This window comes from Selaginella moellendorffii, unplaced genomic scaffold (assembly GCF_000143415.4).
Source record: "Selaginella moellendorffii unplaced genomic scaffold, v1.0 SELMOscaffold_1, whole genome shotgun sequence".
Classification (NCBI taxonomy): domain Eukaryota; kingdom Viridiplantae; phylum Streptophyta; class Lycopodiopsida; order Selaginellales; family Selaginellaceae; genus Selaginella; species Selaginella moellendorffii.
Window position 1 is genome coordinate 2435480 of NW_003314262.1, and position 23039 is coordinate 2458518.

The 23039-nt window shown below is 44.0% G+C and overlaps 5 protein-coding genes and 1 non-coding gene across 7 annotated transcripts; 3 read left to right on the forward strand and 3 right to left on the reverse strand.

The window, feature by feature from the left end:
- Window positions 1-6042: 6042 nt before the first annotated feature.
- LOC9657243 lies at window positions 6043-7716 on the reverse strand. The gene has a single exon (XM_002961919.2). The coding sequence runs from the start codon at window positions 7714-7716 to the stop codon at window positions 6043-6045; it is 1674 nt and encodes a 557-aa protein (XP_002961965.2).
- Window positions 7717-7864: 148 nt separating this feature from the next.
- LOC9630114 lies at window positions 7865-9320 on the forward strand. The gene is made up of 2 exons (XM_002961454.2): window positions 7865-9069; window positions 9120-9320. Exons 1-2 carry the CDS (start codon window positions 7865-7867, stop codon window positions 9298-9300), a joined length of 1386 nt encoding a protein of 461 aa, XP_002961500.2. The 3' UTR covers window positions 9301-9320.
- Window positions 9071-10301, reverse strand: LOC9657244 (putative NAC domain-containing protein 94). Of its 2 annotated transcripts, none has more exons than XM_024685819.1 (3): window positions 9930-10301; window positions 9588-9865; window positions 9071-9527 (listed from the first exon to the last, which is right to left on the reverse strand). In XM_024685819.1, the coding sequence occupies exons 1-3, from the start codon at window positions 10093-10095 to the stop codon at window positions 9339-9341; spliced, it is 633 nt and encodes a 210-aa protein (XP_024541587.1). In that variant the 5' UTR covers window positions 10096-10301; the 3' UTR covers window positions 9071-9338. The 2 variants fall into 2 exon arrangements, with proteins under 2 accessions (XP_024541587.1, XP_002961966.2); XM_002961920.2 differs by having other exon boundaries at window positions 9071-9530.
- A 330-nt stretch (window positions 10302-10631) lies between these two features.
- Window positions 10632-12124, forward strand: LOC9630115 (nuclear transcription factor Y subunit C-2). Its single transcript, XM_002961455.2, has 7 exons — window positions 10632-10829; window positions 10894-10987; window positions 11101-11168; window positions 11235-11429; window positions 11494-11628; window positions 11715-11779; window positions 11832-12124. The coding sequence occupies exons 1-7, from the start codon at window positions 10716-10718 to the stop codon at window positions 11839-11841; spliced, it is 681 nt and encodes a 226-aa protein (XP_002961501.2). The 5' UTR covers window positions 10632-10715; the 3' UTR covers window positions 11842-12124.
- Window positions 12125-12438: 314 nt separating this feature from the next.
- Window positions 12439-12510, forward strand: TRNAP-UGG. The gene has a single exon. It is a non-coding gene; the product is annotated as a tRNA-Pro (tRNA).
- Window positions 12511-17451: 4941 nt separating this feature from the next.
- LOC9657245 lies at window positions 17452-18961 on the reverse strand. The gene is made up of 3 exons (XM_024683895.1): window positions 18922-18961; window positions 18705-18871; window positions 17452-18650 (listed from the first exon to the last, which is right to left on the reverse strand). Coding segments are annotated over exons 1-3 (1308 nt in total). The 5' UTR covers window positions 18924-18961; the 3' UTR covers window positions 17452-17511.
- Window positions 18962-23039: the final 4078 nt, after the last annotated feature.

Here is a 23039-nt window from a genome sequence, read left to right on the forward strand (position 1 = left end):
GTTGATCCGGAATTGGGTTGGGAAACCCCACGGGAGAGTTCCCTTAAGTTATGTTTCTGGCCCGCCGACACCTTGGAAATACTTTGGGAACCCCCTGCAGCCCCCCCCCCCCCCCCCCTTCTGGGAGATGCATGTTTTGGGCTTTCACCCCTTGACCTATATTGGGATTCGGACTTGGTCTTGGACTTGATCTTGGACTTGATCTCGGACCCGATCTCGAACTCAATCTCGAACGCGATCTCGGACTCGATCTCAAACCCAATCTCGAACTCAACTTCGGACTCGACCTCGGACTCGGTCTCGGACCCGATCTCGGATCTCAGACTCTGTCTCAAACTCGGTCTCCGAGTCGGCCTCGGACTCAATCCCAGACTCAATCCCAGACTCTATCTCGAACTCAGTCTCAGAGTCGGTTTTGAACTCGATCTCAGACTCAGTCCTATCCAATGAACACTTTTTTCATTTCGGTCATGCTTTCGGGGATCCTTTAGCCTATGACCCTTGGGGAGTTGGTTCCTTACACAACACTTCCAGGTTTTTATAAGTAAATACTTATTAAGAGAGGAAACACTATAGAACTTACTATGCTTTTATAGTTTACTTTATAAGAAAACAGTAATAAAGTGTATAGACAAACTAAGATCTTGAAAGGACATTGAAGAATTTGAACAGGATGGGCTAAGTGAGAGGGTTGCATCCAAAAAGTATAACATTTTGAGGTTGTTGTTATCAATCTGGAGAAATGGAGTTTAAATAAAAAAAACCAAAGGACCTAAAATTGTGCTTACACTTGAGGAAGAGGAGATCCTTAAGAAATTCCTCATAACTCATCAAGAATCAAACATTTAATGTAGAAAGTCGATGTTATAGAATTAATAACTTTCTTTACCTTTTGCAAAGAAACAAACCTATTCTCTTATATAACTCTTGGATAATCCTAGTGGAATGAATTTTTGAAATGCCACCCAAAGATCATATATAGAACTAGAAAACCATTAAAAGTTAACTACACAAACTTCATGAGTAAACCTATTATAAATGCATTTTACCAAAACTTGAGGATACACACTAAAGTAAATATGAAACTATAATGAAGTTGAAATATTTACTAGTCAAACTCAAGGTGTAAAGGTGTTAGCTCTACAAGGTTCAAAATCAGTCTATATAATCATTCCAAACAACACTGAACATCTCACTGTGTTGACATATTGCAATGCAGCTGGACAAATGATTCTAAATATGTATATTTTCCAATCAAAAAAAAGAATGTCTAACTGGACAACATGTTGCAAGTCAAGATATGCATTAGCAATCAGTAAAAACACATGAATCAACAGTGTTTTATATCTTGGCTAGCTTCTTTGCAAGATCTACAGACCATACATCTAAACACCATCACCTTCTTATAACAAATGGTCACAAGAGCCATTGCAACTTCGTAGCTTTGGTGAAAGCAATGTCCTTAAGCATCGACATAACACTAATCCCACCTTATAGATCACATAAATTACAACCACTTAACCTTAATCTCTTTAGGCTATTCAAAACTAACTTTAAGAAGCTTGTTAACTGAATGGCAAGAATAACAACCACAAAGGATATTGTTTAGTTGGTTTCAAAAGTATCACTTCATGCATGCTCAAAGAGTAACATTAAAGTTGAATTCAAACACTACAGCTATTGAACAACACAAAAATGGATAATGAGTATGGAGCAAATGTATTATATATAACTATTTTGGAAGAAGTTCAAGTAACAAAGGAATTAGTGTGTAAGCAACCAAAGTTAACGATTTGAAAAACGATTCATAGGGTTCAAATATAAAGGGAAAGGGCCCGTAAACAAAAGTGCACCCAATTATAAATTTTGGGATATTTAGGGTTAAACGTCTTTAGGTTAGAATAGTACTGGGTTGGGTGACTTCGTGGGAAGTCCAAACTCAGAAGCTTATATAGTGATAATAGCCAAAAACTACAACAATGAAGAAAATTATGAAAAAAACCAACTCAAGAGAAAGAGAACATGATTAAGTCATCAAGAACAAATGCAACAGAAAGTGAAAATGACTTCACACACATCACAAAAAAGCTAAACACAAAAAAGCTAAAGAAAAATTTTAACACTCCATTTGTTGCACTCATGATACACATGATAATTCTAGTATTCAAAGCTAGCAAAGTTTTATCACCAAAAATTCCAAGCTTGCCTATCATAGTAAGCACTATCATCAACTTAGAGGAGTTTCATGTTAAGCTTATAATAAAAATTGAAGAAAAAGCACACATGGATGAAGAAAAAAAAAGCATGAGCCCAAGAAGTTGCAAAAAAAGCTAAGAAATGTTTACTCAAATGAAAGGTGTATGAACAAAAAAAAGCTCAAAGAAAACATGCTAGAGTCTATAGCTCAACTAAGACTAATCTATATCCTTACTAAATGCTTGCCAACCACTCCCTTGAGTACAATGACTCGACCATCAATATAAGACTGATATGCACAATTGAACTTGTGAGCAATCACTGAAAGATGCTTCTTTCGTGAACCACTTACTCCTGCATCAACCATGCGATGATTTTTAGCTGAAGAAATGGCAACCCATGGATCCGTTCATGTTGGGGACAAAGTCACAGGGGTTATCACAACAGTAGCATCCACTATGTAAAGAGCAGCACCAGATTGACTAAGCAGAAAATTTTAAATTTGGTAACCTTCAAAGCAGGCAAGCTCCATGAACATGAAATGCAGAAGTTTAGTTCTTATTATAAATCACTTCACATATATACCAGCTCAGATTGTGGCAGAACTTTATAGCAGTGCCGCTCAAATAAAAACGGCACAGACGTTTGTGACAAAAATCTGTAAATCTTTTTGGCAGCCGCTAGAGCCCTAACCTATAACCAAAAGGCGCCAAGTGGGACATCCTGCTCATCGAAGAAAATACTCTATTTTCTGCAGATCGTAAATCAAGTGCGAGGAAGAAACCGTTGCGGAATAGCAAGTTCAAACTTTAGGTACGCCTGCAGAAGAAGGGACAAAAATCGCCGAAGATCCCAGGCGATCCATGATGGGCAGAAAATGTTAATTTGGCTGCAGTATCTCTGGTTGGTGGCTCACATTCTTCTTCGATTTTGCTGGTTTTGTGGGCACAATAGGGATTTAATTTGCATGAATTTTTCCACAGTACAGTATCTTTCACCGTAGTAACCTTCGACACATGATTCCACGGCCCTTAGGGTTTCACTCTCATCTTCTCGAGCTTGGATGTGGCAGTGTTCAGTGGAGATGCATCATGGCTCCTTATGATTGGAGACTTTTTGCTTCGTGGGTGATTATTCACTCTACCTTTGCATTTCTGGCAATCAGTGAAGATGAACCGGAGGAGTTCAAGATCACACATGTTGTACTTAAGGGTTTGTGAGAGTGGCCTATCAGGTACTTCTCGCACTCGTTTTTCTTTCCCTCAGCAGCAACTCCCCCCCTTCGGGCATTTACATGACCCTCCAAACACGTTTGTTTTATGCTAGTCGTCAGGTGGTGCCCCAGTTTGGTTTCCAAAGTGACAGCGTTGCAGCATTTTAGGAGGGGTGTTGTATGTTTAGCGAGCTCTCAATGTGTGTCTATGCACATGGAGATATTTGTTGTGGTGGTGCTGAAGTTGTTGAAGATTTGGCCATAGGTTTTTTGGCAACGTTTACAACAGTAACCCAGCAGAGAACGGTAAAGGTCTGCAGTAACTTAGCTGAAACTCAAAGAATATCTTGTCACAGTGTCTACGAGTGCACTTAAGTTTTTATCAAATTATACTGATCACTGATAGGGTCCCCTCATAATGTAATTGTTTGATTTTCCATCTTGCCAACATCATTACTTGTGGGACCATGATCAAACCTAAGTGTGACCTCCAGTTTTTAATCTCAAATTTTACTTAGTGCAGAATCACTTCAGCCGATGAACGAACAAAACAAACATATACATAGTCGAATAAATAAAGCTATCTGCTAAAGGCGATATTCATGTGATAGTTTAGAAGTTTCTTCATTCATTCATTCATCCATGGTAATGTGAATATGGAAAGGCAAAGAGAACAAGAAAAGATATATGAATAAAAACACTAAGAAAATCAAAATAAAAGAACTGACGTCCAGACAGGAGGCAGCCTTCACGTTATAGTTATTAACATTGAATAGAAAAATAAATCAAAACTTTAACCTTTAATAATTTTAGCAGAAAACAATGCTGAAATTAATTTATTCTAATTGAAAAGTGTTAATATAAAAACTGTAATAAAAATAAATTATCTAAAAATATTAAAAATATAAAGAAAAGTCTAAAAGGTTAAATTTAAGAATATAAAGGCAATCAAACATTTTGTAAGAATGAAATTAGTGTCTGATTTTCTGTAAAATAGAAATGAAATTAAAATTGAAACATTACTATAATTGAAAGACCCTATTCATGCAGAAATTGCTGGATGTATATGTTCATATTGCTAACCTTCTTCTAGCTCCTTTATCACGTTGCAGTTATGGGTTCCTAGTCGCAACGCACCTCTTGCAAAGTCTACGCACCTCTCGCCACCTCATATATAACTAGCCAACACTCCCTAGGGCTACACTTCCGCCAAAACCTTAGAAAAATCTAGAAAATTGAACCATGAACTAAAAAATATGCCACAGATAAAGCCAGCAAAGAAATATTTTTTTTAAAAAAGAAAATTCTGAAAAATAAAACATAAACTGGGAAATATGCACGCAAAAACTTACTTGACCGCTTTTGCAAGCAAGAACAGTCACCATCAGATTTCCTATCGAGTGCTTTCTCAAATCTGGCATGAACTGATGGATTCACGAGCTTCCTCATACCATCCGGATTGAACGTTAAGTCGCTAGAAAGGAGCTGAATCGATTGACAGTGGCGAGCAAGATGCCGCTCCCATAACAGCAAACAGGAACCTCCATTTAAAGTCCTTGTAGTCGTATGCACCTGATTCAAAGCACACTGAAGAAACAAAAACTCTGCAGAAAATGATTCAAACTGCGGTTTTGGAAGAATGCGGAGCTACCTTGAGGCCTGGAGCGCAGAAACGATACGGCTTGCCCTGGATCTTCCGGCTGCAGAGCGCCATTGTCCACCAGAAGGCACCATCCAGCTCTCATTCTTGAAAGAAAGAACAAAACAATTTTTAGAACTCGTGAGTTTTGAATGAAATGGACAGGGTGAACAGCGCCGTGGGAAGCCTGCGGAATTTCGTCGGCTGGATCTCCGATGACGAGCTGCCAGAGGAGGAATCACTGCTTCCTCAGTTCGGCCAGGGCTGCAGCTTGACCGCGCGTCAGGTATGTATTGATATATATTTCTTGCATTCTCATGAAAGGGGGAAATCCGAATCACGAAATCGCATCGAGCTTATGGATTTGTTGGCTGTTTAAGCCTCTGATTGTTCTGTTCCTTTCTGGTAAGCGAATCGATCGATCAAGCTTCTGCCTCAAATCCTTCAAACATGAAAACGTTCAGTCTTCTCTGGTGATCCTCCGGCCTACAAAGTTCGCAGTCACTTACACTGTGTCTCATTGGGAAGGTAACGACTCCTTCCTCATTCAATCGATCGATTGAGCTTGGTGTTGATTGTTCCAGCACAGGATTTCTAATCGGGCCGAAGAAGCAATTCAACATGATGTTTGATCCCGTTCGCATCCTCTCAACCATCATCTACCTCTTCAGTATCTTCCTAGCCTCTTCTGTGCTCTTCACGTAACAACAACAACATCCATGTCCATAATCCAAGCGTAACTAAACTCTGCTCGTTTTGTTTGCTTTTGCAGCTTCAAGCTTCTGACGCTGTTGGCCATCCTCATCGAAGCTTGTGCTTTGCTGTGGTAAAATCTTGTCGTTTCACAGGTACAGCCTCATTCCCTTCGCTCAATCTGCAGCAAGACGATGGCTTTCCAAAGCTTTTGATATATTTGGGTTCCTGATAAATTTTAATGCGGTCTGCTAATTTTGAACTGTAGAAATAAATGATATTAGATAATTCTCTGAAACAATTAAACTGGGACTCCCATCACCTTCTGAACAATGGACCGAAGTTTTCTCAGAAGCCGTTCATCCTTCAGCACATGATTTTCAACACCCCGCCAGTTCTGATACCCACCATTCTCAAAAAGATCAATCAAGGTGACAATATAGACGGTTATGTTTTCTAGAGGTATCTTCAGATTCAAGACACTCTCAACTTCCGCCTTAAGATCCAGCACTCCCTTTGCTTTAATTCCATGCTGACGTTTAGCCGATGACAGAGTGACTTGGTACAAGTCCAAACACACATGACCCCCTCCCTTCCGAAGTCTGAAGGCATCCCAAGACCGCTGCGTTGTTTTCGTAGGCCAAAACATGAAATCCCATGGCGCATTTTGCCACTGCGTAGATTCTTTAGCCTGAAGACGGTCAAATCGTTCCGCCTGAACAGGGTCGCTCTGGCCGTTAGCATACACGCACTTCGTCTGGAACAAGCCGCCCTTGGGCAAAACCTCCCGACACAGTAACTCCAGGAAGTTGGCCCTAGCAGAATTCAACGTCGGATTGCCCGAAAACAATAGAAAAGAGGTCAGACCAGACTTGTGAGTCTGGTACAGATTCCGAAACACCTTCTCGCTCACATGCTTCGAAGCAAACACATACTTGTACGTCCTAAAGTCGTTCCTCACCATCATGTGCAAGATCTTGTGCGCCTTCTCACAGAATCCGCTCACTTGCGCTTCAACGACTTTGATGATGTTTCGGGAACCATCAATGGCATCGGTCAAGCTCTTATCAGCCTCTTCATCGCGTTGTTCTAACACAAATCGGGCAAGCCCACCCCACCTCTTGAATCTTTCTGACCAGAAAGAAATGCCGAGCTTGAAAATTTCCTGGTCCGCAGCCGCCAGTTCATCTGATTTCCAAACAGGCATGTAGAACACCGTCCGCCTTCCATCCTTCTTTACCTCCTTGTAATTCTCCAGCAGAGGAGAGCACGCAAGGATGAGCTTGCCCAGAAACAATGGAGGAAGAGGGAGCCGGCCATCAACCAGATAATACAACTCTTTGTCTGAGAGAACAGCCCGAGAGTCAAACTCCGAAATTCTGGTTTGAGAGTACACCCCTCGCTCGTGTTGGAACAAAGTCCGTTCTCCGGCCTTGTTCTGTAACAGAATCCTGCAGCCCCGATGGAGAAGTTTCCACATGACATAAACAAGGAAACCAGACTTTCCGATTCCAGGATTTCCAACCACGATCGCCCGAGTCTTTCCTCTCTGGAAATCAGCCTCGATTGCTTCCCAGATGAGGGAGTAGCATTTCCTTTCTAGAATACGTGGCGCCGACGACGCCCAAAATGCCTGCACGAACTCCCCAAACTCAAGAATGTTCCAATCCTTGTGGGGCTCTTCATCCTCTTCCCCTTCATCGTCCACATACATCCCTTCTTCATCTGTACTGCCTTCTTCCCCTTCTTCTTCATCAACCTTTTGCTTCTTGGATTCCTGCATGGAGACCATATTGAGAAGTTCGCGCTCTTCCGATTTCATTTCATCGTCTCCCACTTCCTGCCTGCTATACATGACCTTACCATTGTTCCTTACAGGCCTCGGCCACGATTTCAGGCGAGTGATCACTTCCTCGTCCAGCACGAACGGCCGCACCATTCGGCAGCCCATCAATTCGTTGACCAGGTCCGCCATGGCTGATTAGGGGGATTTAGGGTTTCTCCTTAGGCGCATGGGTCGCTCCAGATACGCTCGCCATCCTTTTCGGCGATCGCATGACAAACCCAATTTGCCCTAAACGCATATACCAAGAAGATGCCAATTACTAGGGTTTGTCAAGAACATGAAAGAGGCCAAGGCGAGCTTGGCATTTCTTTGCTCGCTGCTGGAATCGCTGGGCGTCGCGGGCGTCACTCCCGATCTCCTCAGGCAAGCCAAATCCAACGCGCCGTGCGCCGCGATCAAGCTCTGGCGCCCCCTCCACGACCTCGTCTGCCTCCATCTCTGCTGCTTCCCCTGCCAGGAAGATCACCGCGAGCTCGAGGGTTTCCAGGAGATTTGGAGGAGCTCGGGCGTCTTCCCTGGCGATCACGGCGACGGCATTGTGGGATTCGTCAAGTTCTATGTCGCGCTCTGGGGGTATCCTCCCAGCTCCCGGTTCTTCGGCCTCCCGATCGACACCCGCGAGAGCAGGGAGCTCCTCCTTGCTCTGGGATGGCTGCTCTCCCACTGCGACGTCTTCTTGCGTGGGATCGAGGCGCGATCCAGGGAAATTTCGAGCGCCATTGCGTCCTCCTCGATCGCCGCCCCGTTCCCGCCATTGCCCCGCGATGTCGCGACGCTCGCCGGCTCCAGGGCTCGCGAGGTGGAGCTCGGCGTCGAGGAGCTCGTGTCCAAAGTCCTCCACTCCGCGGCACAGAGGGATCGAGAAGCCCGAGAAGGATTTCTCGCGGATCATCTGCTGCTGCTCCACGGGAGGATCGGTGTGATCCTCAAGTCAATCCACTCGCTCCAGGCGTGGAGATTTCGGCGGATACACGAGCTCAACCAGCTCCAGCTCGAGGCCATCCGCCAGAAGATCCAGCACAGGCTCTACACCCAGTTTGAGCTCCATCTCTTGCAAGATCCGGAAGCCGCTCGCGATCACCAGCGCGTGCTCGAGGCCCAGAGGCAGCTCCGGTCCGAGCTCGCCAGCTTCCAAAAGCACGAGGAGAATTTCTGGAACTGGATGGCCGACGAGAACGACGATGAGATCGCCACTCCGGCTCGATCGTTAAAACAAGAGCCCAGTAGCTGCTGTGGTGTCTCACAGGAAGAGCTCATTCCAGTGATCCAGTTCCTCAAGGACCCCAAGGATCAGTGCGGTGTATCGCCGGTTCCAAGCGAGATCCTTGCTGTGCTAGCTCCAGCGCTCACGACGACGAATCACGCGTCTTGTTCGTCCAAGAAGCGTGGCGATGATCGAGCAGCGTTTGGGCGGTTGAGAGACGCTGGGTTTAAGTATCAGCCGAGTTCCAAGCTCACGACTATCGATCAAAGCATCCAGCGGTAAGATCAAGATCAACTAACTACAATTGCTTACTTCGATCTTCCTGCAGGCTTGAGGAAGCAATAGACAAGTTGACGATCGGTCACAAGGAATTGCGAGGTCAACACAGGTTGGACAAAACTCTCTTTGTTTCTCTCGCTAAAACTTTTGCTAACTTGAGTAGGATCGCGATCGAGAGAGAACTAAAAAGCTTCCTGGAAGACGAAAGCTTTGTGGTCGTTGGTTTATGATCTCAAGAAGAACCCCCACCTCGTCGATCGGCGATCGGTCAGGAGAAAAAATTTACCGTCTGTGCTTCGCCGCCACCACCATCACTCAACGTATCCGACGCCGTCATTACGTACTCGAGGCTGGGTTCCTCCTCGACGCCATTTTTGCTCGCAGCAACAGAGTCCGAGGCAGAATTTTTCCTCGGGGACCAGCGTTTTCTAAAGATCCTACACACGGACCACGATTCCTGCTGCACAGAAAAGTCATTTCTGGGTAAGATGAGAGAGAAAAAAGACTTTTTTCTTACCTCACAGCTTCCCTGTGCAGAACTCCCGATGGTTGGAAGACGAAATTCGTGCATGACCCACTCGGTCTTGGTTGCCTTGGTTGCTCTTCCTTTGTAGAAGACGAGAGTTTTCTTCAAGCCGACGCAGCTGGAAGTTTCCACCGTAGAAATTGGACGATCCGGCCCCGTTGCCTTCCAAAATCCACTCTTGGTGATCCGGTTTGGTCTCAAGCTGTTCCTAAACTTGTGATCTCGCAGGCAAAAAAAGTACCACGCGTTCTCCCCGCACACGGACAGTTCTAGGAGAAATCAAGGATGAAAGTTAGATCACCACGAGAGAAAGAGAAAGCAAGGCTTGCTTACTTGGAAGTTCCCAGGGATCATAGTTATAGATGTCGAGCGGAGTTATAACTTGGAAAGGAAAAGCTTTGTCCTGGATTTTCCTCCGGAGATAGAACCCGACGAGCTCCTCGTCCGTGGGATGGAACCGGAATCCTGGAAGAATCACTTCAGCCACGCTCTCACGCATTTTTTTCTACGATCGAAAGACAGAGAGAGAGAGAGCACAAACTAGAAAAGATCTGGAGAGAACGAAGGAGGAGATCTGCTTAAAAAGCCTGGGAGGAAGCTAATGAATAGAAAGCGATTCGCGACAGGAATGCTGACTTTGGGCATGGCCGATAGTGGTTGACATTAGCATCAGTGCCTGCGATTGAAACTCCCAAAGCCTCAAATTCAACCGTGTACCTGTCCTCTAGCGGAAAATTCGTGAGATTGCTGGGCCGGGCTCCACGTATAATGCCTCCAATCATCTCCCAGTAGAAAATGATTGAGAGCGTGCGTCCATGCGAGCGAACGAGGCGCGGAGCATCGGATCGAGCGGAAGAGCGCCATTGCGCAGCTGAATCCACGAGGACGATCAGGGCAATCCAAAATGATTGGGGAGGGAACGAAGAACCCTAGTTTGCCTCACGTGGACATTACGACACGTGGCATCATGTTATTGGCTCTTGCATGCCTTGCTTTTTATTTTTTTAGGGCAAGGCGAGTGCCTCGTATTCTAAGGCGGGGAGGGCGCTCCACGAGGAAATTTCGACAGGTGTGTGAATCCAAGCTCGCGCCGCGCGATCATCTGGGTTCTAGGTCGCGATGGCCTCTCAATCGCCCCAGTCGCAACAGCAGCAGCAACAGCAGCAGCAGCAGCAGCAGCAGCAGCAGCAAGGCGCGCTCCAATACGCGCAGGGCCAGCCGCAAGATCAACAGGTAGCTCCCTCCATGTTCCTCCCTCTGGAACCATAATCTGTGAGAAAATTCTTGCCCAAATCAGCTCTCCTTGCCGATTCACCACTACGAGCAAATCCAGAAGCAGCAGCTACAGGTTTTCTGGCAGCAGCAGATGCGAGAGATGGAGAAAGTCACAGGTTCTCTCTCTCGATTTTTTTTCTTTGCTCGCTCTGTTTTTTCTTCTTTTTTTTTCCTGGAGCGAGCGGTCTTTTCAATCTTTTCTGAAATATATATTTTTCTTTGTTCCCAGACTTTAAAACGCACCAGCTTCCATTGGCTCGGATCAAGAAAATCATGAAGGCCGACGAGGATGTCAAGGTAAGCTTGCTCTTTTACTCGGATAGTGTTTTGTTTCATGGAGTAACTTCGGTAAAATCCATGTAGATGATCAGTGCCGAAGCGCCAGTTCTCTTCGCCAAGGCCTGCGAGCTCTTCATCCTCGAGTTGACGTTCCGGGCTTGGATGCACACCGAGGAGAACAAGCGCAGAACTTTGCAAAGGAACGATGTTGCCGGAGCGATTAGCAGGGCCGACATCTTCGACTTCCTCGTAGATATAGTTCCTCGCGAAGAGCTCAAGGTAACTTTCCTTTCCACTTAGAGATAACTTTTTCTGAGACTCGAGCTCGCCATCGCCTCTCCAGGAAGAAGGCGTCGCAGTTCCATGGCTGGGCATGACGGGCGAGCCTGTCCCTTACAACAACACAGGTGCTTTCTATCCCAACATGCCCGGGCAAAGCATCCCTGCTCAACCTCTCCACCATTTCATGTCATCACAAGTAAGAACAAAAGAAGAAACTCACTATCCTGTCTATGATCGTTCTACGTTTGCTCATGTAAATGATTTCCTTCTTTCTCTTCGCAGGAAATGATGGCTGCGCAACCAGGAAACTCTCAGGGATTTCATTCTCAGCAGGCTCAGCACTACGAGTAAGAAATCTTTTTCCGACTTGTTTGAAGATTTTGATATTTGGCGCTGCAGGAATGAATGAGCGATGCGATCGATAGAAACAACTGACAAGAAGGAATTTGTCGATAAAAATCCTCAGCCAAGAGAATAATTATTAGCAGTCATTATCTAGTTTCCTTCCTAATAAGCCTACTTTATAAAATTTGCGAGTGGATCACAACCCTCATTGAATATTAAAAAAAGAAAAAGAAAGGTAGATGCAAAACTGAGAAGGGATCACTTTATGGGTGTGTACTTTTGTGTTGGATCCTCTTATTTACAAGGAAGAAATATAAAAAATCCAAAGGAGGTGTGAGCAGTGTTTTAAACATTGCTCAAAGGTGAATAATCTAGCAATGTTTAGAATCTAATTGATCATTGCATTTCCAGAGGGTGGCAATGCTGTAAAACAAGGATCTACATGAGCAGCACCAGCTTGGACGCTTCAAATTCTCTTGTCAACAGGGCATAAGAACCAATATTAGAACGACAGGACTTTGTTAGGCACAGTCCAGTTCCGAGGATGGAGAATCTGGCACAGAAGTGTGGAGCTGGAATTGCACTGATAAAATCCCCTACAGCCCAGTTTAGTTTTTCATTTCACGATGTATTGCCTTTGAACAGATGTTGTTAATGTATTGGGCATTTGGTCTAGTGGTATGATTCTCGCTTTGGGTGCGAGAGGCCGCGAGTTCGATTCTCGCAATGCCCCCCGACATTAGCCTTTTTCTCTCTCGTAGGCTGGGAAACTTTCAGCTGAAAAATAAGTTTTTTACGTACCACCCTGTTGACTTCATCCAGCCAGCAGCTCGAAAGGACGATCCGCAAGGGATCGCCCGTGGCTTCCTACGTCTTTTGGAAATCGTGTGCCAAAATTGGGAGACGAATTGATATGCTCTTGATATAAATTTCCAACTTTAGATTTTCTTCATATTGCTATGGCAGCTCCAAGCTCAAAGGCGATCGCTCAAAGGAGTTCTCCATTATGTTCCTGGGAGCGGACAAAGATCTGGTGGATGCTCTAGTGGGCGCTCAGATTCTTCCACTTGGCTGATCGCTATCGCTCCCTCGGGCCGGATTCGATCAAATGATCAGGTTTGTGGCCACAAAGGTAACTATTAGCTGACAATTAAAATATCAGGAAAACTGGTATGTCCGAGAGCTTTCATTTATCATCACCAACGAGCTCAAGATCTTGCCGGCATCTCCTTTCAGAGTTGTGAAGTTGCTGCAAGCTACGAGAATCTTTTTCGAACTCGCGTGCATTGGATGCCGTGTTTGGCTCTCAAATCCTTGGCCGAAGGGGATAAGATATAGTTTTGCTTTGTTGTTAAAGAAACAAATAAACGTTGTGAATTATTTTTTGTTAGATTGGCATAACGAAAGCCAGGATCATCGGGTGAATCAAAGATCTACAAAACAACCACAGCACTTTTTCAAAACTTTCCCAGCCTAATAGTAAAACTCACAGGCAGCAGTGATCGACGACGTAGCTCTCTGCACCGACACGAAGGTCGAGCATCTGGCCGAGATGGGCCAGTGCCGCCTCTCTAGCTGAATTTCAAAAAAGAGTCTTGAGGACTTGGCCGGGCTATGATAGGCCGCCAGGATGCCGCCGTATCCCACCGCCGAATAGCTTTCGCGCCACTTCTACTTGCCCGCTTTGGGAATATGCTGCGGACAGTGTGGCATGCTCTCAAACATGAACTCCGCGAGCCGCTCGTTATGGAAAAACGCTACTAGCATACAGTCCGAACTGAAGGAATATCTTTCGGGCGTGAATTTTGCCAGCTCCAGATGGCAGCATTGACTTGTGCCGATCTGCTGTGTCGCGCGGGATCGCTGGACGACCCCATGGATCTCATCGCTGCTCTGTCCCGGCTCTGAGCTGCGTCGCGCGGTCGCGAGGGGCAAAATATAAATGCCATGGCACTGGAGTAGAAGGATTTCAGAACAATTGGGTTGCGTAGATGTAGTCTTTGGATCGCCCGGCAACACTTTAAGTTTGGAGGCTGCAGTGGCACGAGGATGGAAATTATCGGAAACTTGCAGCCAATCTAACCTTGGTCTTGTAGCTCTGTTTTTTCGAATCCAATCACGAGCCAATGGGCGTGGCGGCTGCTGCAATGGTGGCGCAAAGAATCGAATGATACGCTTGTGGCTTCCTACGTCAAGAGATTCTTTTGTTCAATCACCAAAGTTCCAAGCGTTTTTGGGAGACGAATTGATACTTCCAACTTTGTTTAGATTTTCCCTGCCGGCGAACGCCTATGTCAAGAAGTCCTCCATTTTGTTCCTGGAAGCACGCAAGATCTGGTGGATGCTCTAGTGGGCACCCAGATTCTTCCACTTGGCTGCTTCCTGGGGGCAATCCACAACTCCTTCTCGAACAAAATCCCCCTCTTCAACGTCCACTCAAGCATCGTACCGATGTCATAAACCCATTTGTATTGTAACATGAACATTGTCGTTCTCTCTCGCCGCCTCCCTTGTTCAAAGCTGCAATTGCTCCCTCAGGCTGGCCTCGATCATATGAGGTTTGCGGCCACAAAGAAATAGGTGGTCTGTCAGCTGACAAAGAGAAATTCCAGGTGAGCTGGTACGTCCGAGAACTTTAGTTTATGATCACCAACGAGCTCAAGATCTTGCCAGCGTCACCTTTTGGAGTTGAGTTGCTGCATGTGTCGAGCCTCAAGGAGGTGGAGCGCCAAGAGATCTCTGTCAAGAGCCAGGTTTAAGTCTCCGTGGGCTTGTGAAATCTTTGCTGAACTTGCAATTAATTCTCATAACCCTGCAATATTTGCCACCTCTACTTAAGTTGAAACTATCTATCTCTTGTTTCCCACAACTAGTGAAGCATACATTTAGCTTGGTGTTTATAATCTTTTTCATCAACATAAATCAAATAAGGCATATGCCCCTCAAAAAAATTTATATTTCCCAATCTATTTTTATAATTTGCTACAGGTTGCATGTAATATGTTATTTAATTCAATAGATCACACATTTATATAGATAAACCACAATTTTCTTTAATGATTATATACCAAAATGAAGTTTGGTGAGAGTTCCAAGTTTACATTTGATTAGTTACTTTATATAATTGTATTTCCTTTAAGTAATTGATGTCTTTCTTGTAATAATCATATTGTGAGTGTTCACAGCTCTCATTTTCCTTTTATAAAACCAAGTCATGACTTTTTGTTGGATCATATGTAAGGGTGGTCATGTCTCTTGCTTCTAACAACTAAGAATTTAGAGCCTCAGCAATATTAGACGTTAAGTAAAACATTAACCTTGAAAGAAAGAAGTTATTTAATGCTCAAGCAATGACCTTCTAATTCAATCTGTTGCAAAGGCAATTTAAAACCTAAACTCTTTTGCTACTTCTGTAAATGCCATCTCCTTTCTTTGTCTCTTTCGAATTCTTTTCTAAAATTCTTTGTAAAATATCTTAACCATGGGATATATTTCCAAACACAGCATGGAAAACTTTCAAGATGAATGTCAATCTAGCAAGTATATCCCTTAGCAAACACTTTTGGAGAAACCATTTTTAATTATTGCAATTTTCATTATCACATAAGCCATTTACATTAACGCCTGTAGCTGTCACCAAAGTGCCTTTGTAATTGCCTTTCAAATGAGTCCCACTCATAGCATTCAGCTTTTGCCAAAAGCAAAACCCCATCAAACAAGTAACATAATTTTCCACAACCTTATCATAAAAGTTTCTAAGCGTATCATTGTAGTTTACACTAAGAACCTTTGCATATTGAGTTTAATTTCTCAATATTGCTACATAATAGCTTATTATATCTGCAAAACACATACTTTATATGTTGGTCCTATTCTAGTTCTATGGCTCAAACGGCATATTTACGAAATGTAGAAAGTGTTTTCCTTGGTGTATATCCTGATTTGTAGTATAGCTCTCTACTTGCATGCATATCTTAGTTTTGTGTCCGATTTGTGTTTAAGCCCAAGTTCTATACCATGTTAATTGATGGAATACTCATATTTTTGCATTATACCACTAGTATATTGAAATTACATTAGACTCCATCTAGCTCTATTTTGCATATTAGTCTTAGTATTAAGATGTTAAATGCTTTAGAATAGTCCCCACTTGCTCCCCCCCCTTTAAAGAACTTTCACCCCAAGCCTCTTTTAGTACTAGGAGTGACTCTCTGGGACTAACTTGAATTTAAACATAGAACAAACATCATTGTGTTTAGGGCATGATAGCTAAGGTGTCTAATAGACACAGTAAACTACCATATAATGATATTGAGGGACTAGACTCAATATTATAAAGGTTCTTAATATTAGCAAGTGTAAGCCAATGACAAAAGTTTCTCAAACTAGGTTGAGTTTACTTAGCAAGAAATATATAGGAGTTTCTACCCTTATATTTATCAAATTTAAATACATGGCCATTGACCGGTTTCTCAACTAGCTCAAGTGGGAACTATAAAAGGAACTAATTATACCAACCTCCTGTTGTCATGGCAATAAAAAAAGAGTGTTTGTAAGGACTAGCTAATAAATATTTTTCAATACTTGAAGTTACATTTGCAACGAAGATTAACGTCTTCGTTGATGCATACCCGAGTTTAATAAATCATCAAAGAAACAACTCCGAAAGTTAATAGAAAGCACACTATGTGGGAAACACACCGACTTAAATAAGTTATGGAATGACCTCTCCTCTATATCCAAAGATGTTAAGACTCAGACACCTTTTGGCCATCACCGACAAGGAAATGACTAACAGAGTTAACCACCCTTGTTACTCCAAGTACCACTCAACTTACAAAGGAATGATACATCTTTACCTACAGGGACATAGGGAGAGGGCTAGAGGCCCAACTTCCCTTGAGTAAGAAATCAACTTTATCAGAAAGATTTAGACAACTATTATAAATTGGCAGATGAAGTTATTTACATGACCACACCCTTTTTAAAAAATGAGTTATCAAGAGAGAGGTGGGGACTTGTGATCAATCTATAATAATTATCCCTATAATTATAGATTGAACCCATGCACCGAAGTGCCAAAATCAACCTGCCAAAACTGACCCAAGTACTAATGAATGAAAGAAACAAAACTTTGATTTACAAAAATACACAAAGCCATTTGCCATTTTAGCAAGTCAAAGTTTTTGTGATAAGTTTTAAACTCTAAGCATCAGAATCACAAAAATACTGTGTGCCATTTCTTGCAAACATATTTCACTCAAAACTATGTCAGAGTAACTCTTAGATGCAAGAGTTGCATTTGCAAAGAACCATAAATATCTAGTGCTATCAATCACACTGCCATGAAGAGCTTTGTGGCCGGGGAGTGCTGCTCAAGGCGGGGCTGGCAGCACTGCTTGTGAAGGGAGGTCTGGTGCTCCATTACTACTGGATCGTGATGATGGAGAGCCTGGGATTCTCCCAGGAGCAAATCATGAAGATCACCCAAAAAGGATCGCAGCTGGTCATGGTCTCCAGCGATCAGGCATGTCAGGTAGCAAGCCCAAGTTGATCTCCCACTCCTCTGTCGTTTTTTGAAGCTGACCATCTTTCGGACCTTGCATCCCCATAACTTCCTGGCCAGAAAGAGGAATGTTGTGGTCATTGATGCTTGATGCTCTTAGGATCGTGATGAAATTTGAGAGTAAGGACTGACTCTGGAAAACGTTCTATGCAGTAAGAAAAACATGAATTATTTTATATAGTTTGGTGAAGCATGAATTTTAGATTGGTGTTGATAATCTTCCTCAAGATCATTATAAATATAATAACTTGATTGAGAGGATGTTGCTTCACCAACCTGTAATATTCTGGATGGCATAAACACAGAGATTCCTTTAAAATTTTCTGAGTTGTCCACATTTGGCTTGATCCATTCCCATGTAGCCAAATTAAATGCAACTGGCAACCAATTCTTAGAAATCCTTATGATGCAAACCAAATCCCCAATCCAGTAGTAACGAAAGCCAGGATCAGGGCAATCTCTAGACATTTCACCTTGGCTATCCCAGCCTTCTCCATACAGATGCTTGACATCCACTTCAGTTACAAACTCCCATGCTTCTTCAGATTTATAAGAGACCATTGCATTTGCAATCTCTGCATTGTCCAGCTTGTCAAGGTAGAGCTTGTAGATGACAAATCCCATAACTAGTTTAGGTTCCTGCCGTTTCCGCTTTGTAGCAACCCACAGAACATAATCCATATCACTGCTACCACAGCAGTTTTTCAAAACTTTGCCAGCCCAATAGTAAAACTCAACTGGTGACAGGGGATCTGATGTTGCCCAAGGCATGTCTGGATCTACTCCACCTATTGGTGGCAGCAAAAATCTCCAATAGCGGCACCCATGCATCACCTCTAGCAATAAATACCATGTTGTATGAAATGTGTGCCCCAGTGATAGAAACCTCTGCCATCTTTCTGCCTGGGGGCCCTCCTTTGGGAACAAACGGTCCCAACAATCTGTTCTTGAGTCATATTCTAGTGCATCATCCCAGAATGCAATTATGCCAGTATCTGGAATAGCTAGAACCCTGTAGTGGCCATCACTGTCCACCTGTATTTCCACCTCGAATGCGTCGCTTGAAAACTTACAGTCAGAACTGGGATCATTGGATCTTGCCATCACAATTGGAAGCTGTTTCCATTCGTTTGTAATGGGGTTCCCAACCACGAGAGCTAGAAGTGTCTCAACTTCATGGTAGAGTCGATTGCACACTAGGCCCTTGTAAGAAGCCACAATGCTAGAGAATTTGCTCAAGTGGAGATCATTACTAGAGACTTTTTCTTGGCTCCCAAATAAAGGGAACCAAACAATGGCCTCAGAACCTGATTTTTTTTTAAAAAAAAAAGAAATTTCCATGAACAAAGCATTTCTCTTACCTTCAGTGTTAGCCATGAGCACCCATGGACCATAAGCTTGTAAATATTGTTCCAAATTGGCTAGAATTAAGGTGTGCCATTTCTTGCAAACATATTGCGCACGAAACAAGTCTGCAATCCCCAGATGCAGAAAAATTAAGAGTAGGAGTTCGTCGCTTAAATCCTCCCTGTAAGAACCAGAAGATTCATTGCTAACGATTACAGATGTAGAACTCACATATAGGCGCACGCCCTAGGTTTGAAGAATGAACGAAACCCTAAATTTCAACTAAGCCCTAAAGCCCTGGCGACTTCCTGCAGAATCTCGCCAATCTTTGCGCGCTGGTGCGATTCCAGGGATGCCCAGATGCGTCCCCGTTCTTCATGGATTCTTTCGAAACATCAGCCGGACCTCGCTCCTTTGCATCCCGAAGCTGACGAAGTAGTCCACCTTCCTGGTCAGCCTAACTTCAGAGGCGACGATCTGGGGAATGCTGGGAAGGATCGGCACCTCGTAACGGTAGTTGGATCGTTTCGAGCTACACCAGACATGGATCCAATTGTGAGGAAGATTGTTTCGCTTTACTTTTGTTTCGTTTTGCAGATTACCATGGCAGGTGAAAAGCATCATGGAGCTTCGTCGAAGCAACTTCAGAGCAGAATAACTCTGCAATATCCTTAGCTGATTTTGGGAATAAAACGACCAACTTTGGAGAAGCGATCCGAACCAATGGCAATCCCATGAAGAAATCCATACTAATGCTGTCAAATGGGCCATTAGCGACTAGAAGGGATGAAGCAACCCTGGAGTTGGAACCGTCTCATGCTTTGTCTGCTGACACACCAAGCATTCACAAACCCATTACTTCACCTCCTTCTGCATCCCCTTCCAATAAAACCTGGTTTTGATCACCGAGATGCATTCACGAAAAACTTGACTTTGGATACGGGTTGCCAGCAGATAACGTCTGACAAGCAGAGGCAAGAGTTGGATCCTCAAGATATCTTCCCGAATTGCCTGCAGAAACTCAGGTTGCTGGCGGGAAACATCATACATTGCAGATCCTTTTGGTTTTGCAGGAATGATGTTGGAATTACCTGGCTTATACTCAATGGTATAGTCAAGTGATTGGAGCTCCTCAATCCAATGACGTTGCTTCTTGTTGAGATGATTCTAGTCCAAAAGAAAACATAGACTAAGATGATCAACACGTAGGCAAAAGTGACAAAAAGAAAGATAGTGGTGCTGCTTTCGAATAGCATGAAGCACTGTTGTCATCTCTTGTTCATAGACGGCCATGCGGGATTCCACAAGAGAAAATCAGTGACTCTCAAAGGCAATAAACTGTCGGTGTTAGGAAGTGTCTCATTGTCTTTCTTGGATGGTTTTGGCCTGGACAGTTTAGACTTGGTGAGCAAGGTATAGCAAGGATTCCTCATAAAAGGAAGGAGAACACAGTACGGAAGGTATGTTATATTTTTTGGGGTTTTCTTTTCTTCTCTCCCCTCTTCCGATTTCTCTCTTTTCCTCCTCAGCAAGGATCGATAATCCAGCAATTGGAATCGACCATGCAAGCATTAACCGAGCAGAATCTTCTGCACCAGCAGCAGGTCACAGCTACAATCTGGGATATGCAAGTTTCAGTCTAGTCATTAGTGGATCGATAGGATGAGAGCATAGCAGCGATGTGTCTTTTAGTGGAGAAGCAGCAGACCTTGGAATCTCGGCTTGAGGAGCTCCAGGTTACTTCTTCGCACAAGAGGCTAAGCGGGGAATTGCCAGTGATACCGCCACAATGGGGAGAGAGAACTTGCCCCTTTCCAGAGCGTCATGTGAGGCCATGGTATGAGGAATTACGGGAGAAGATGAAGATGGAAGATCCAAGGGTGGTGAGTACAATCCTACAACCATCTTTCTTGTCCAGGAGTCACGGGTTGTTGGGGAGAATGCCGTTCTCTTCCTCGGCGGCAAAATGGGATAAGGACAAATTTCAGTTGCCAACTTATGGAGGTGAGAACGATTGACATAAGCTTTTGGAATGGATTTGTTGCCATGAGAGAAACTTCATGATGCGTGAACCTTGGGAGGTGGAAAAAGTACCCTTGGTGGCCAATTATTTCACAGATTTGGCTTTTAAGTGGTATAACAGCTTGGAGTGGGCAAGAGTGTTTCTGGATTGGGAAACATTCAAAACCATGCTTACTAAGGAATTTCTGCTCTTTTCAGTCCAGGACCTTCCGTTCAACAAACTTTGTGATCTACAGTACCATCCACGAACACAGACTTTACAGGCTTTTAATAGGGAATGGCTACAAGCAAAGTTTGGTGTGGATGATATTCCTAGTTCAATGCTATGTAGCTGCTTTACCCACGTCAATGGGAGCTGACATAGCTCAAATGTCCCCTTCATCCATTTGTCAAGCCATACAACTGGCTTTGAATGCAGATCTCAAATATAAGGAGTGGGAGTCAACAAGTAAACCACATCCTGATTGGCCTCATCTACAACCTCGGAGCATGGTGGAAATCAGCAAGCCATCAAGCAATGGATTATCATCAACTGCAGGGAAACAGGTGCCATTTTCATCCACGTCACTTTACAATGTAATCCTACTTTCTTCACACCCGGGTCTGAAAGATGCAACTCAGCTGTCTTTTTTTTCTTGAAGGTACAAAAGAAAGGAAAGTTCGGGCTCCTTCCAAAAAGCTCTCTACCATCTCTAGCAACCCTTTGTGTCTATGATAGATCAAGCACTCATTACCACCTCATAAAAGTCTCCGACACTGGGATGTGGTTACATGCTGAATTTGTTGCTTTGGTGGCACCCCTAACCATTCAACATGTTGTCCCTCAAAGGTGAAGGCTAATTGTTGAGTAGCAAAGTTTATGGTGATATCACCAAAACGTTCAAGAGTCTGAACTCCCAAAATGAAGTCAATGGCCCCCATGTGCATGACATAAAAGTGCTCCACTAGCATGAAGTTGTCACCACCAAGTGACAAGATACAATCTCATTCACTCGGATAACTCCCCTATTGGCAATCTCCACATCCAATGGAATTGGAGCTGGTTTGGTTGTCAAGCGAAGTTTGGTCAGTGAACAAGTCTTCACAAAGGAATGTGAAGCTCCTGAGTCTACTAACGCAAATGCTTGATGACCTGAAACTGTTCCTATTACCCAAATGCACTATGGTCCTGTCTTCCCCAAGAAAGATGGTAGTGAAATGGTAGCTCCTAATGTGGCTTCTTCTCTTGGAATTTGAGATAACACTTCCCCCTCCCAAAAAAAATCTCTTGTCCTAAGTCCAAGTCCTCAAAAGCCACAGGAATGAGATCTCCCTTGCCGTTCTGTTGGAACTGAATACTTGTCAACCTGCCCCTACTTGCTCCTGGTTGCTGACCTGTTCGAGCCTTACAAACCTGTCTATATCCCTGTTCCCATTTTGCTCCACAATCAAAATACTTGCCCAACTTCATATCTTCCAATCATTTGAGCCACTCTTGTGGGGGAAGTGTCGCGAATGTGATTTCGGGTATCGAAAGTTATCTGTCGGCTAATCCTTTCGGATATTATTTCCTTACTGTTACAATGGTAGGAGGTCGGTATTGCTAGAACCATTATCAGTTCCCACTTGAGCTAGTTGAGAAATTGGATAAACATAAGATACGAACCCTATATATTTCTTGCTAAGCATACTCGGTTTGGTTTGAAAAACTTATGTCATTGGCTTGCACTTGTTAGTATCAAAAACCCTTGTGTAAGGAACCGACTTCCCGAGATGTCGTAGGCTAAAGGATCCCCAAAAGCTTGACCGAAATGACAAAGAGTTCATCGGATGGGACCAAGTCGAGGATCGAGTCCAAGACCGACTCTAGGACCGAGTTCGAGATAGAGTCTGGAATCGAGTCCGAGACTGACTCGGGGACCGAGTTCGAGTCCGAGTTCGAGACCGAGTTCGAGACGGAGTCCGAGATCTGAAATCGGGTCTGAGACCAAGTCCGAGGTCGAGTCCGAGGTCGAGTCCGAGATCGGGTCCGAGATCGAGTCCGAGATTGAGTTCGAGACCGAATCCGAAGTCGGATCTGAAATCGGGTCCGAGATCGAGCCAGAGACTAAGTCCAAATACTAATACGGGTCAAGGGGTGAAAGCCCAAAGCGTGCGTCTCCCAGGGGGGGGGGGGGGGGGGGGCTGTAGGGGGTTCCAAAAGTATAGTAGGGATAGTGAGGTCTAGGTGCAACACTTGCTTTAAGACGCCAAGGTGAAACACCATGGCCTAACGGCCCGATATAGGTACCTCTACCCCCCATTTCCATCCCGAAGGGAAGGCTTAAGCCCCTAAGAAGGGCGAGGTC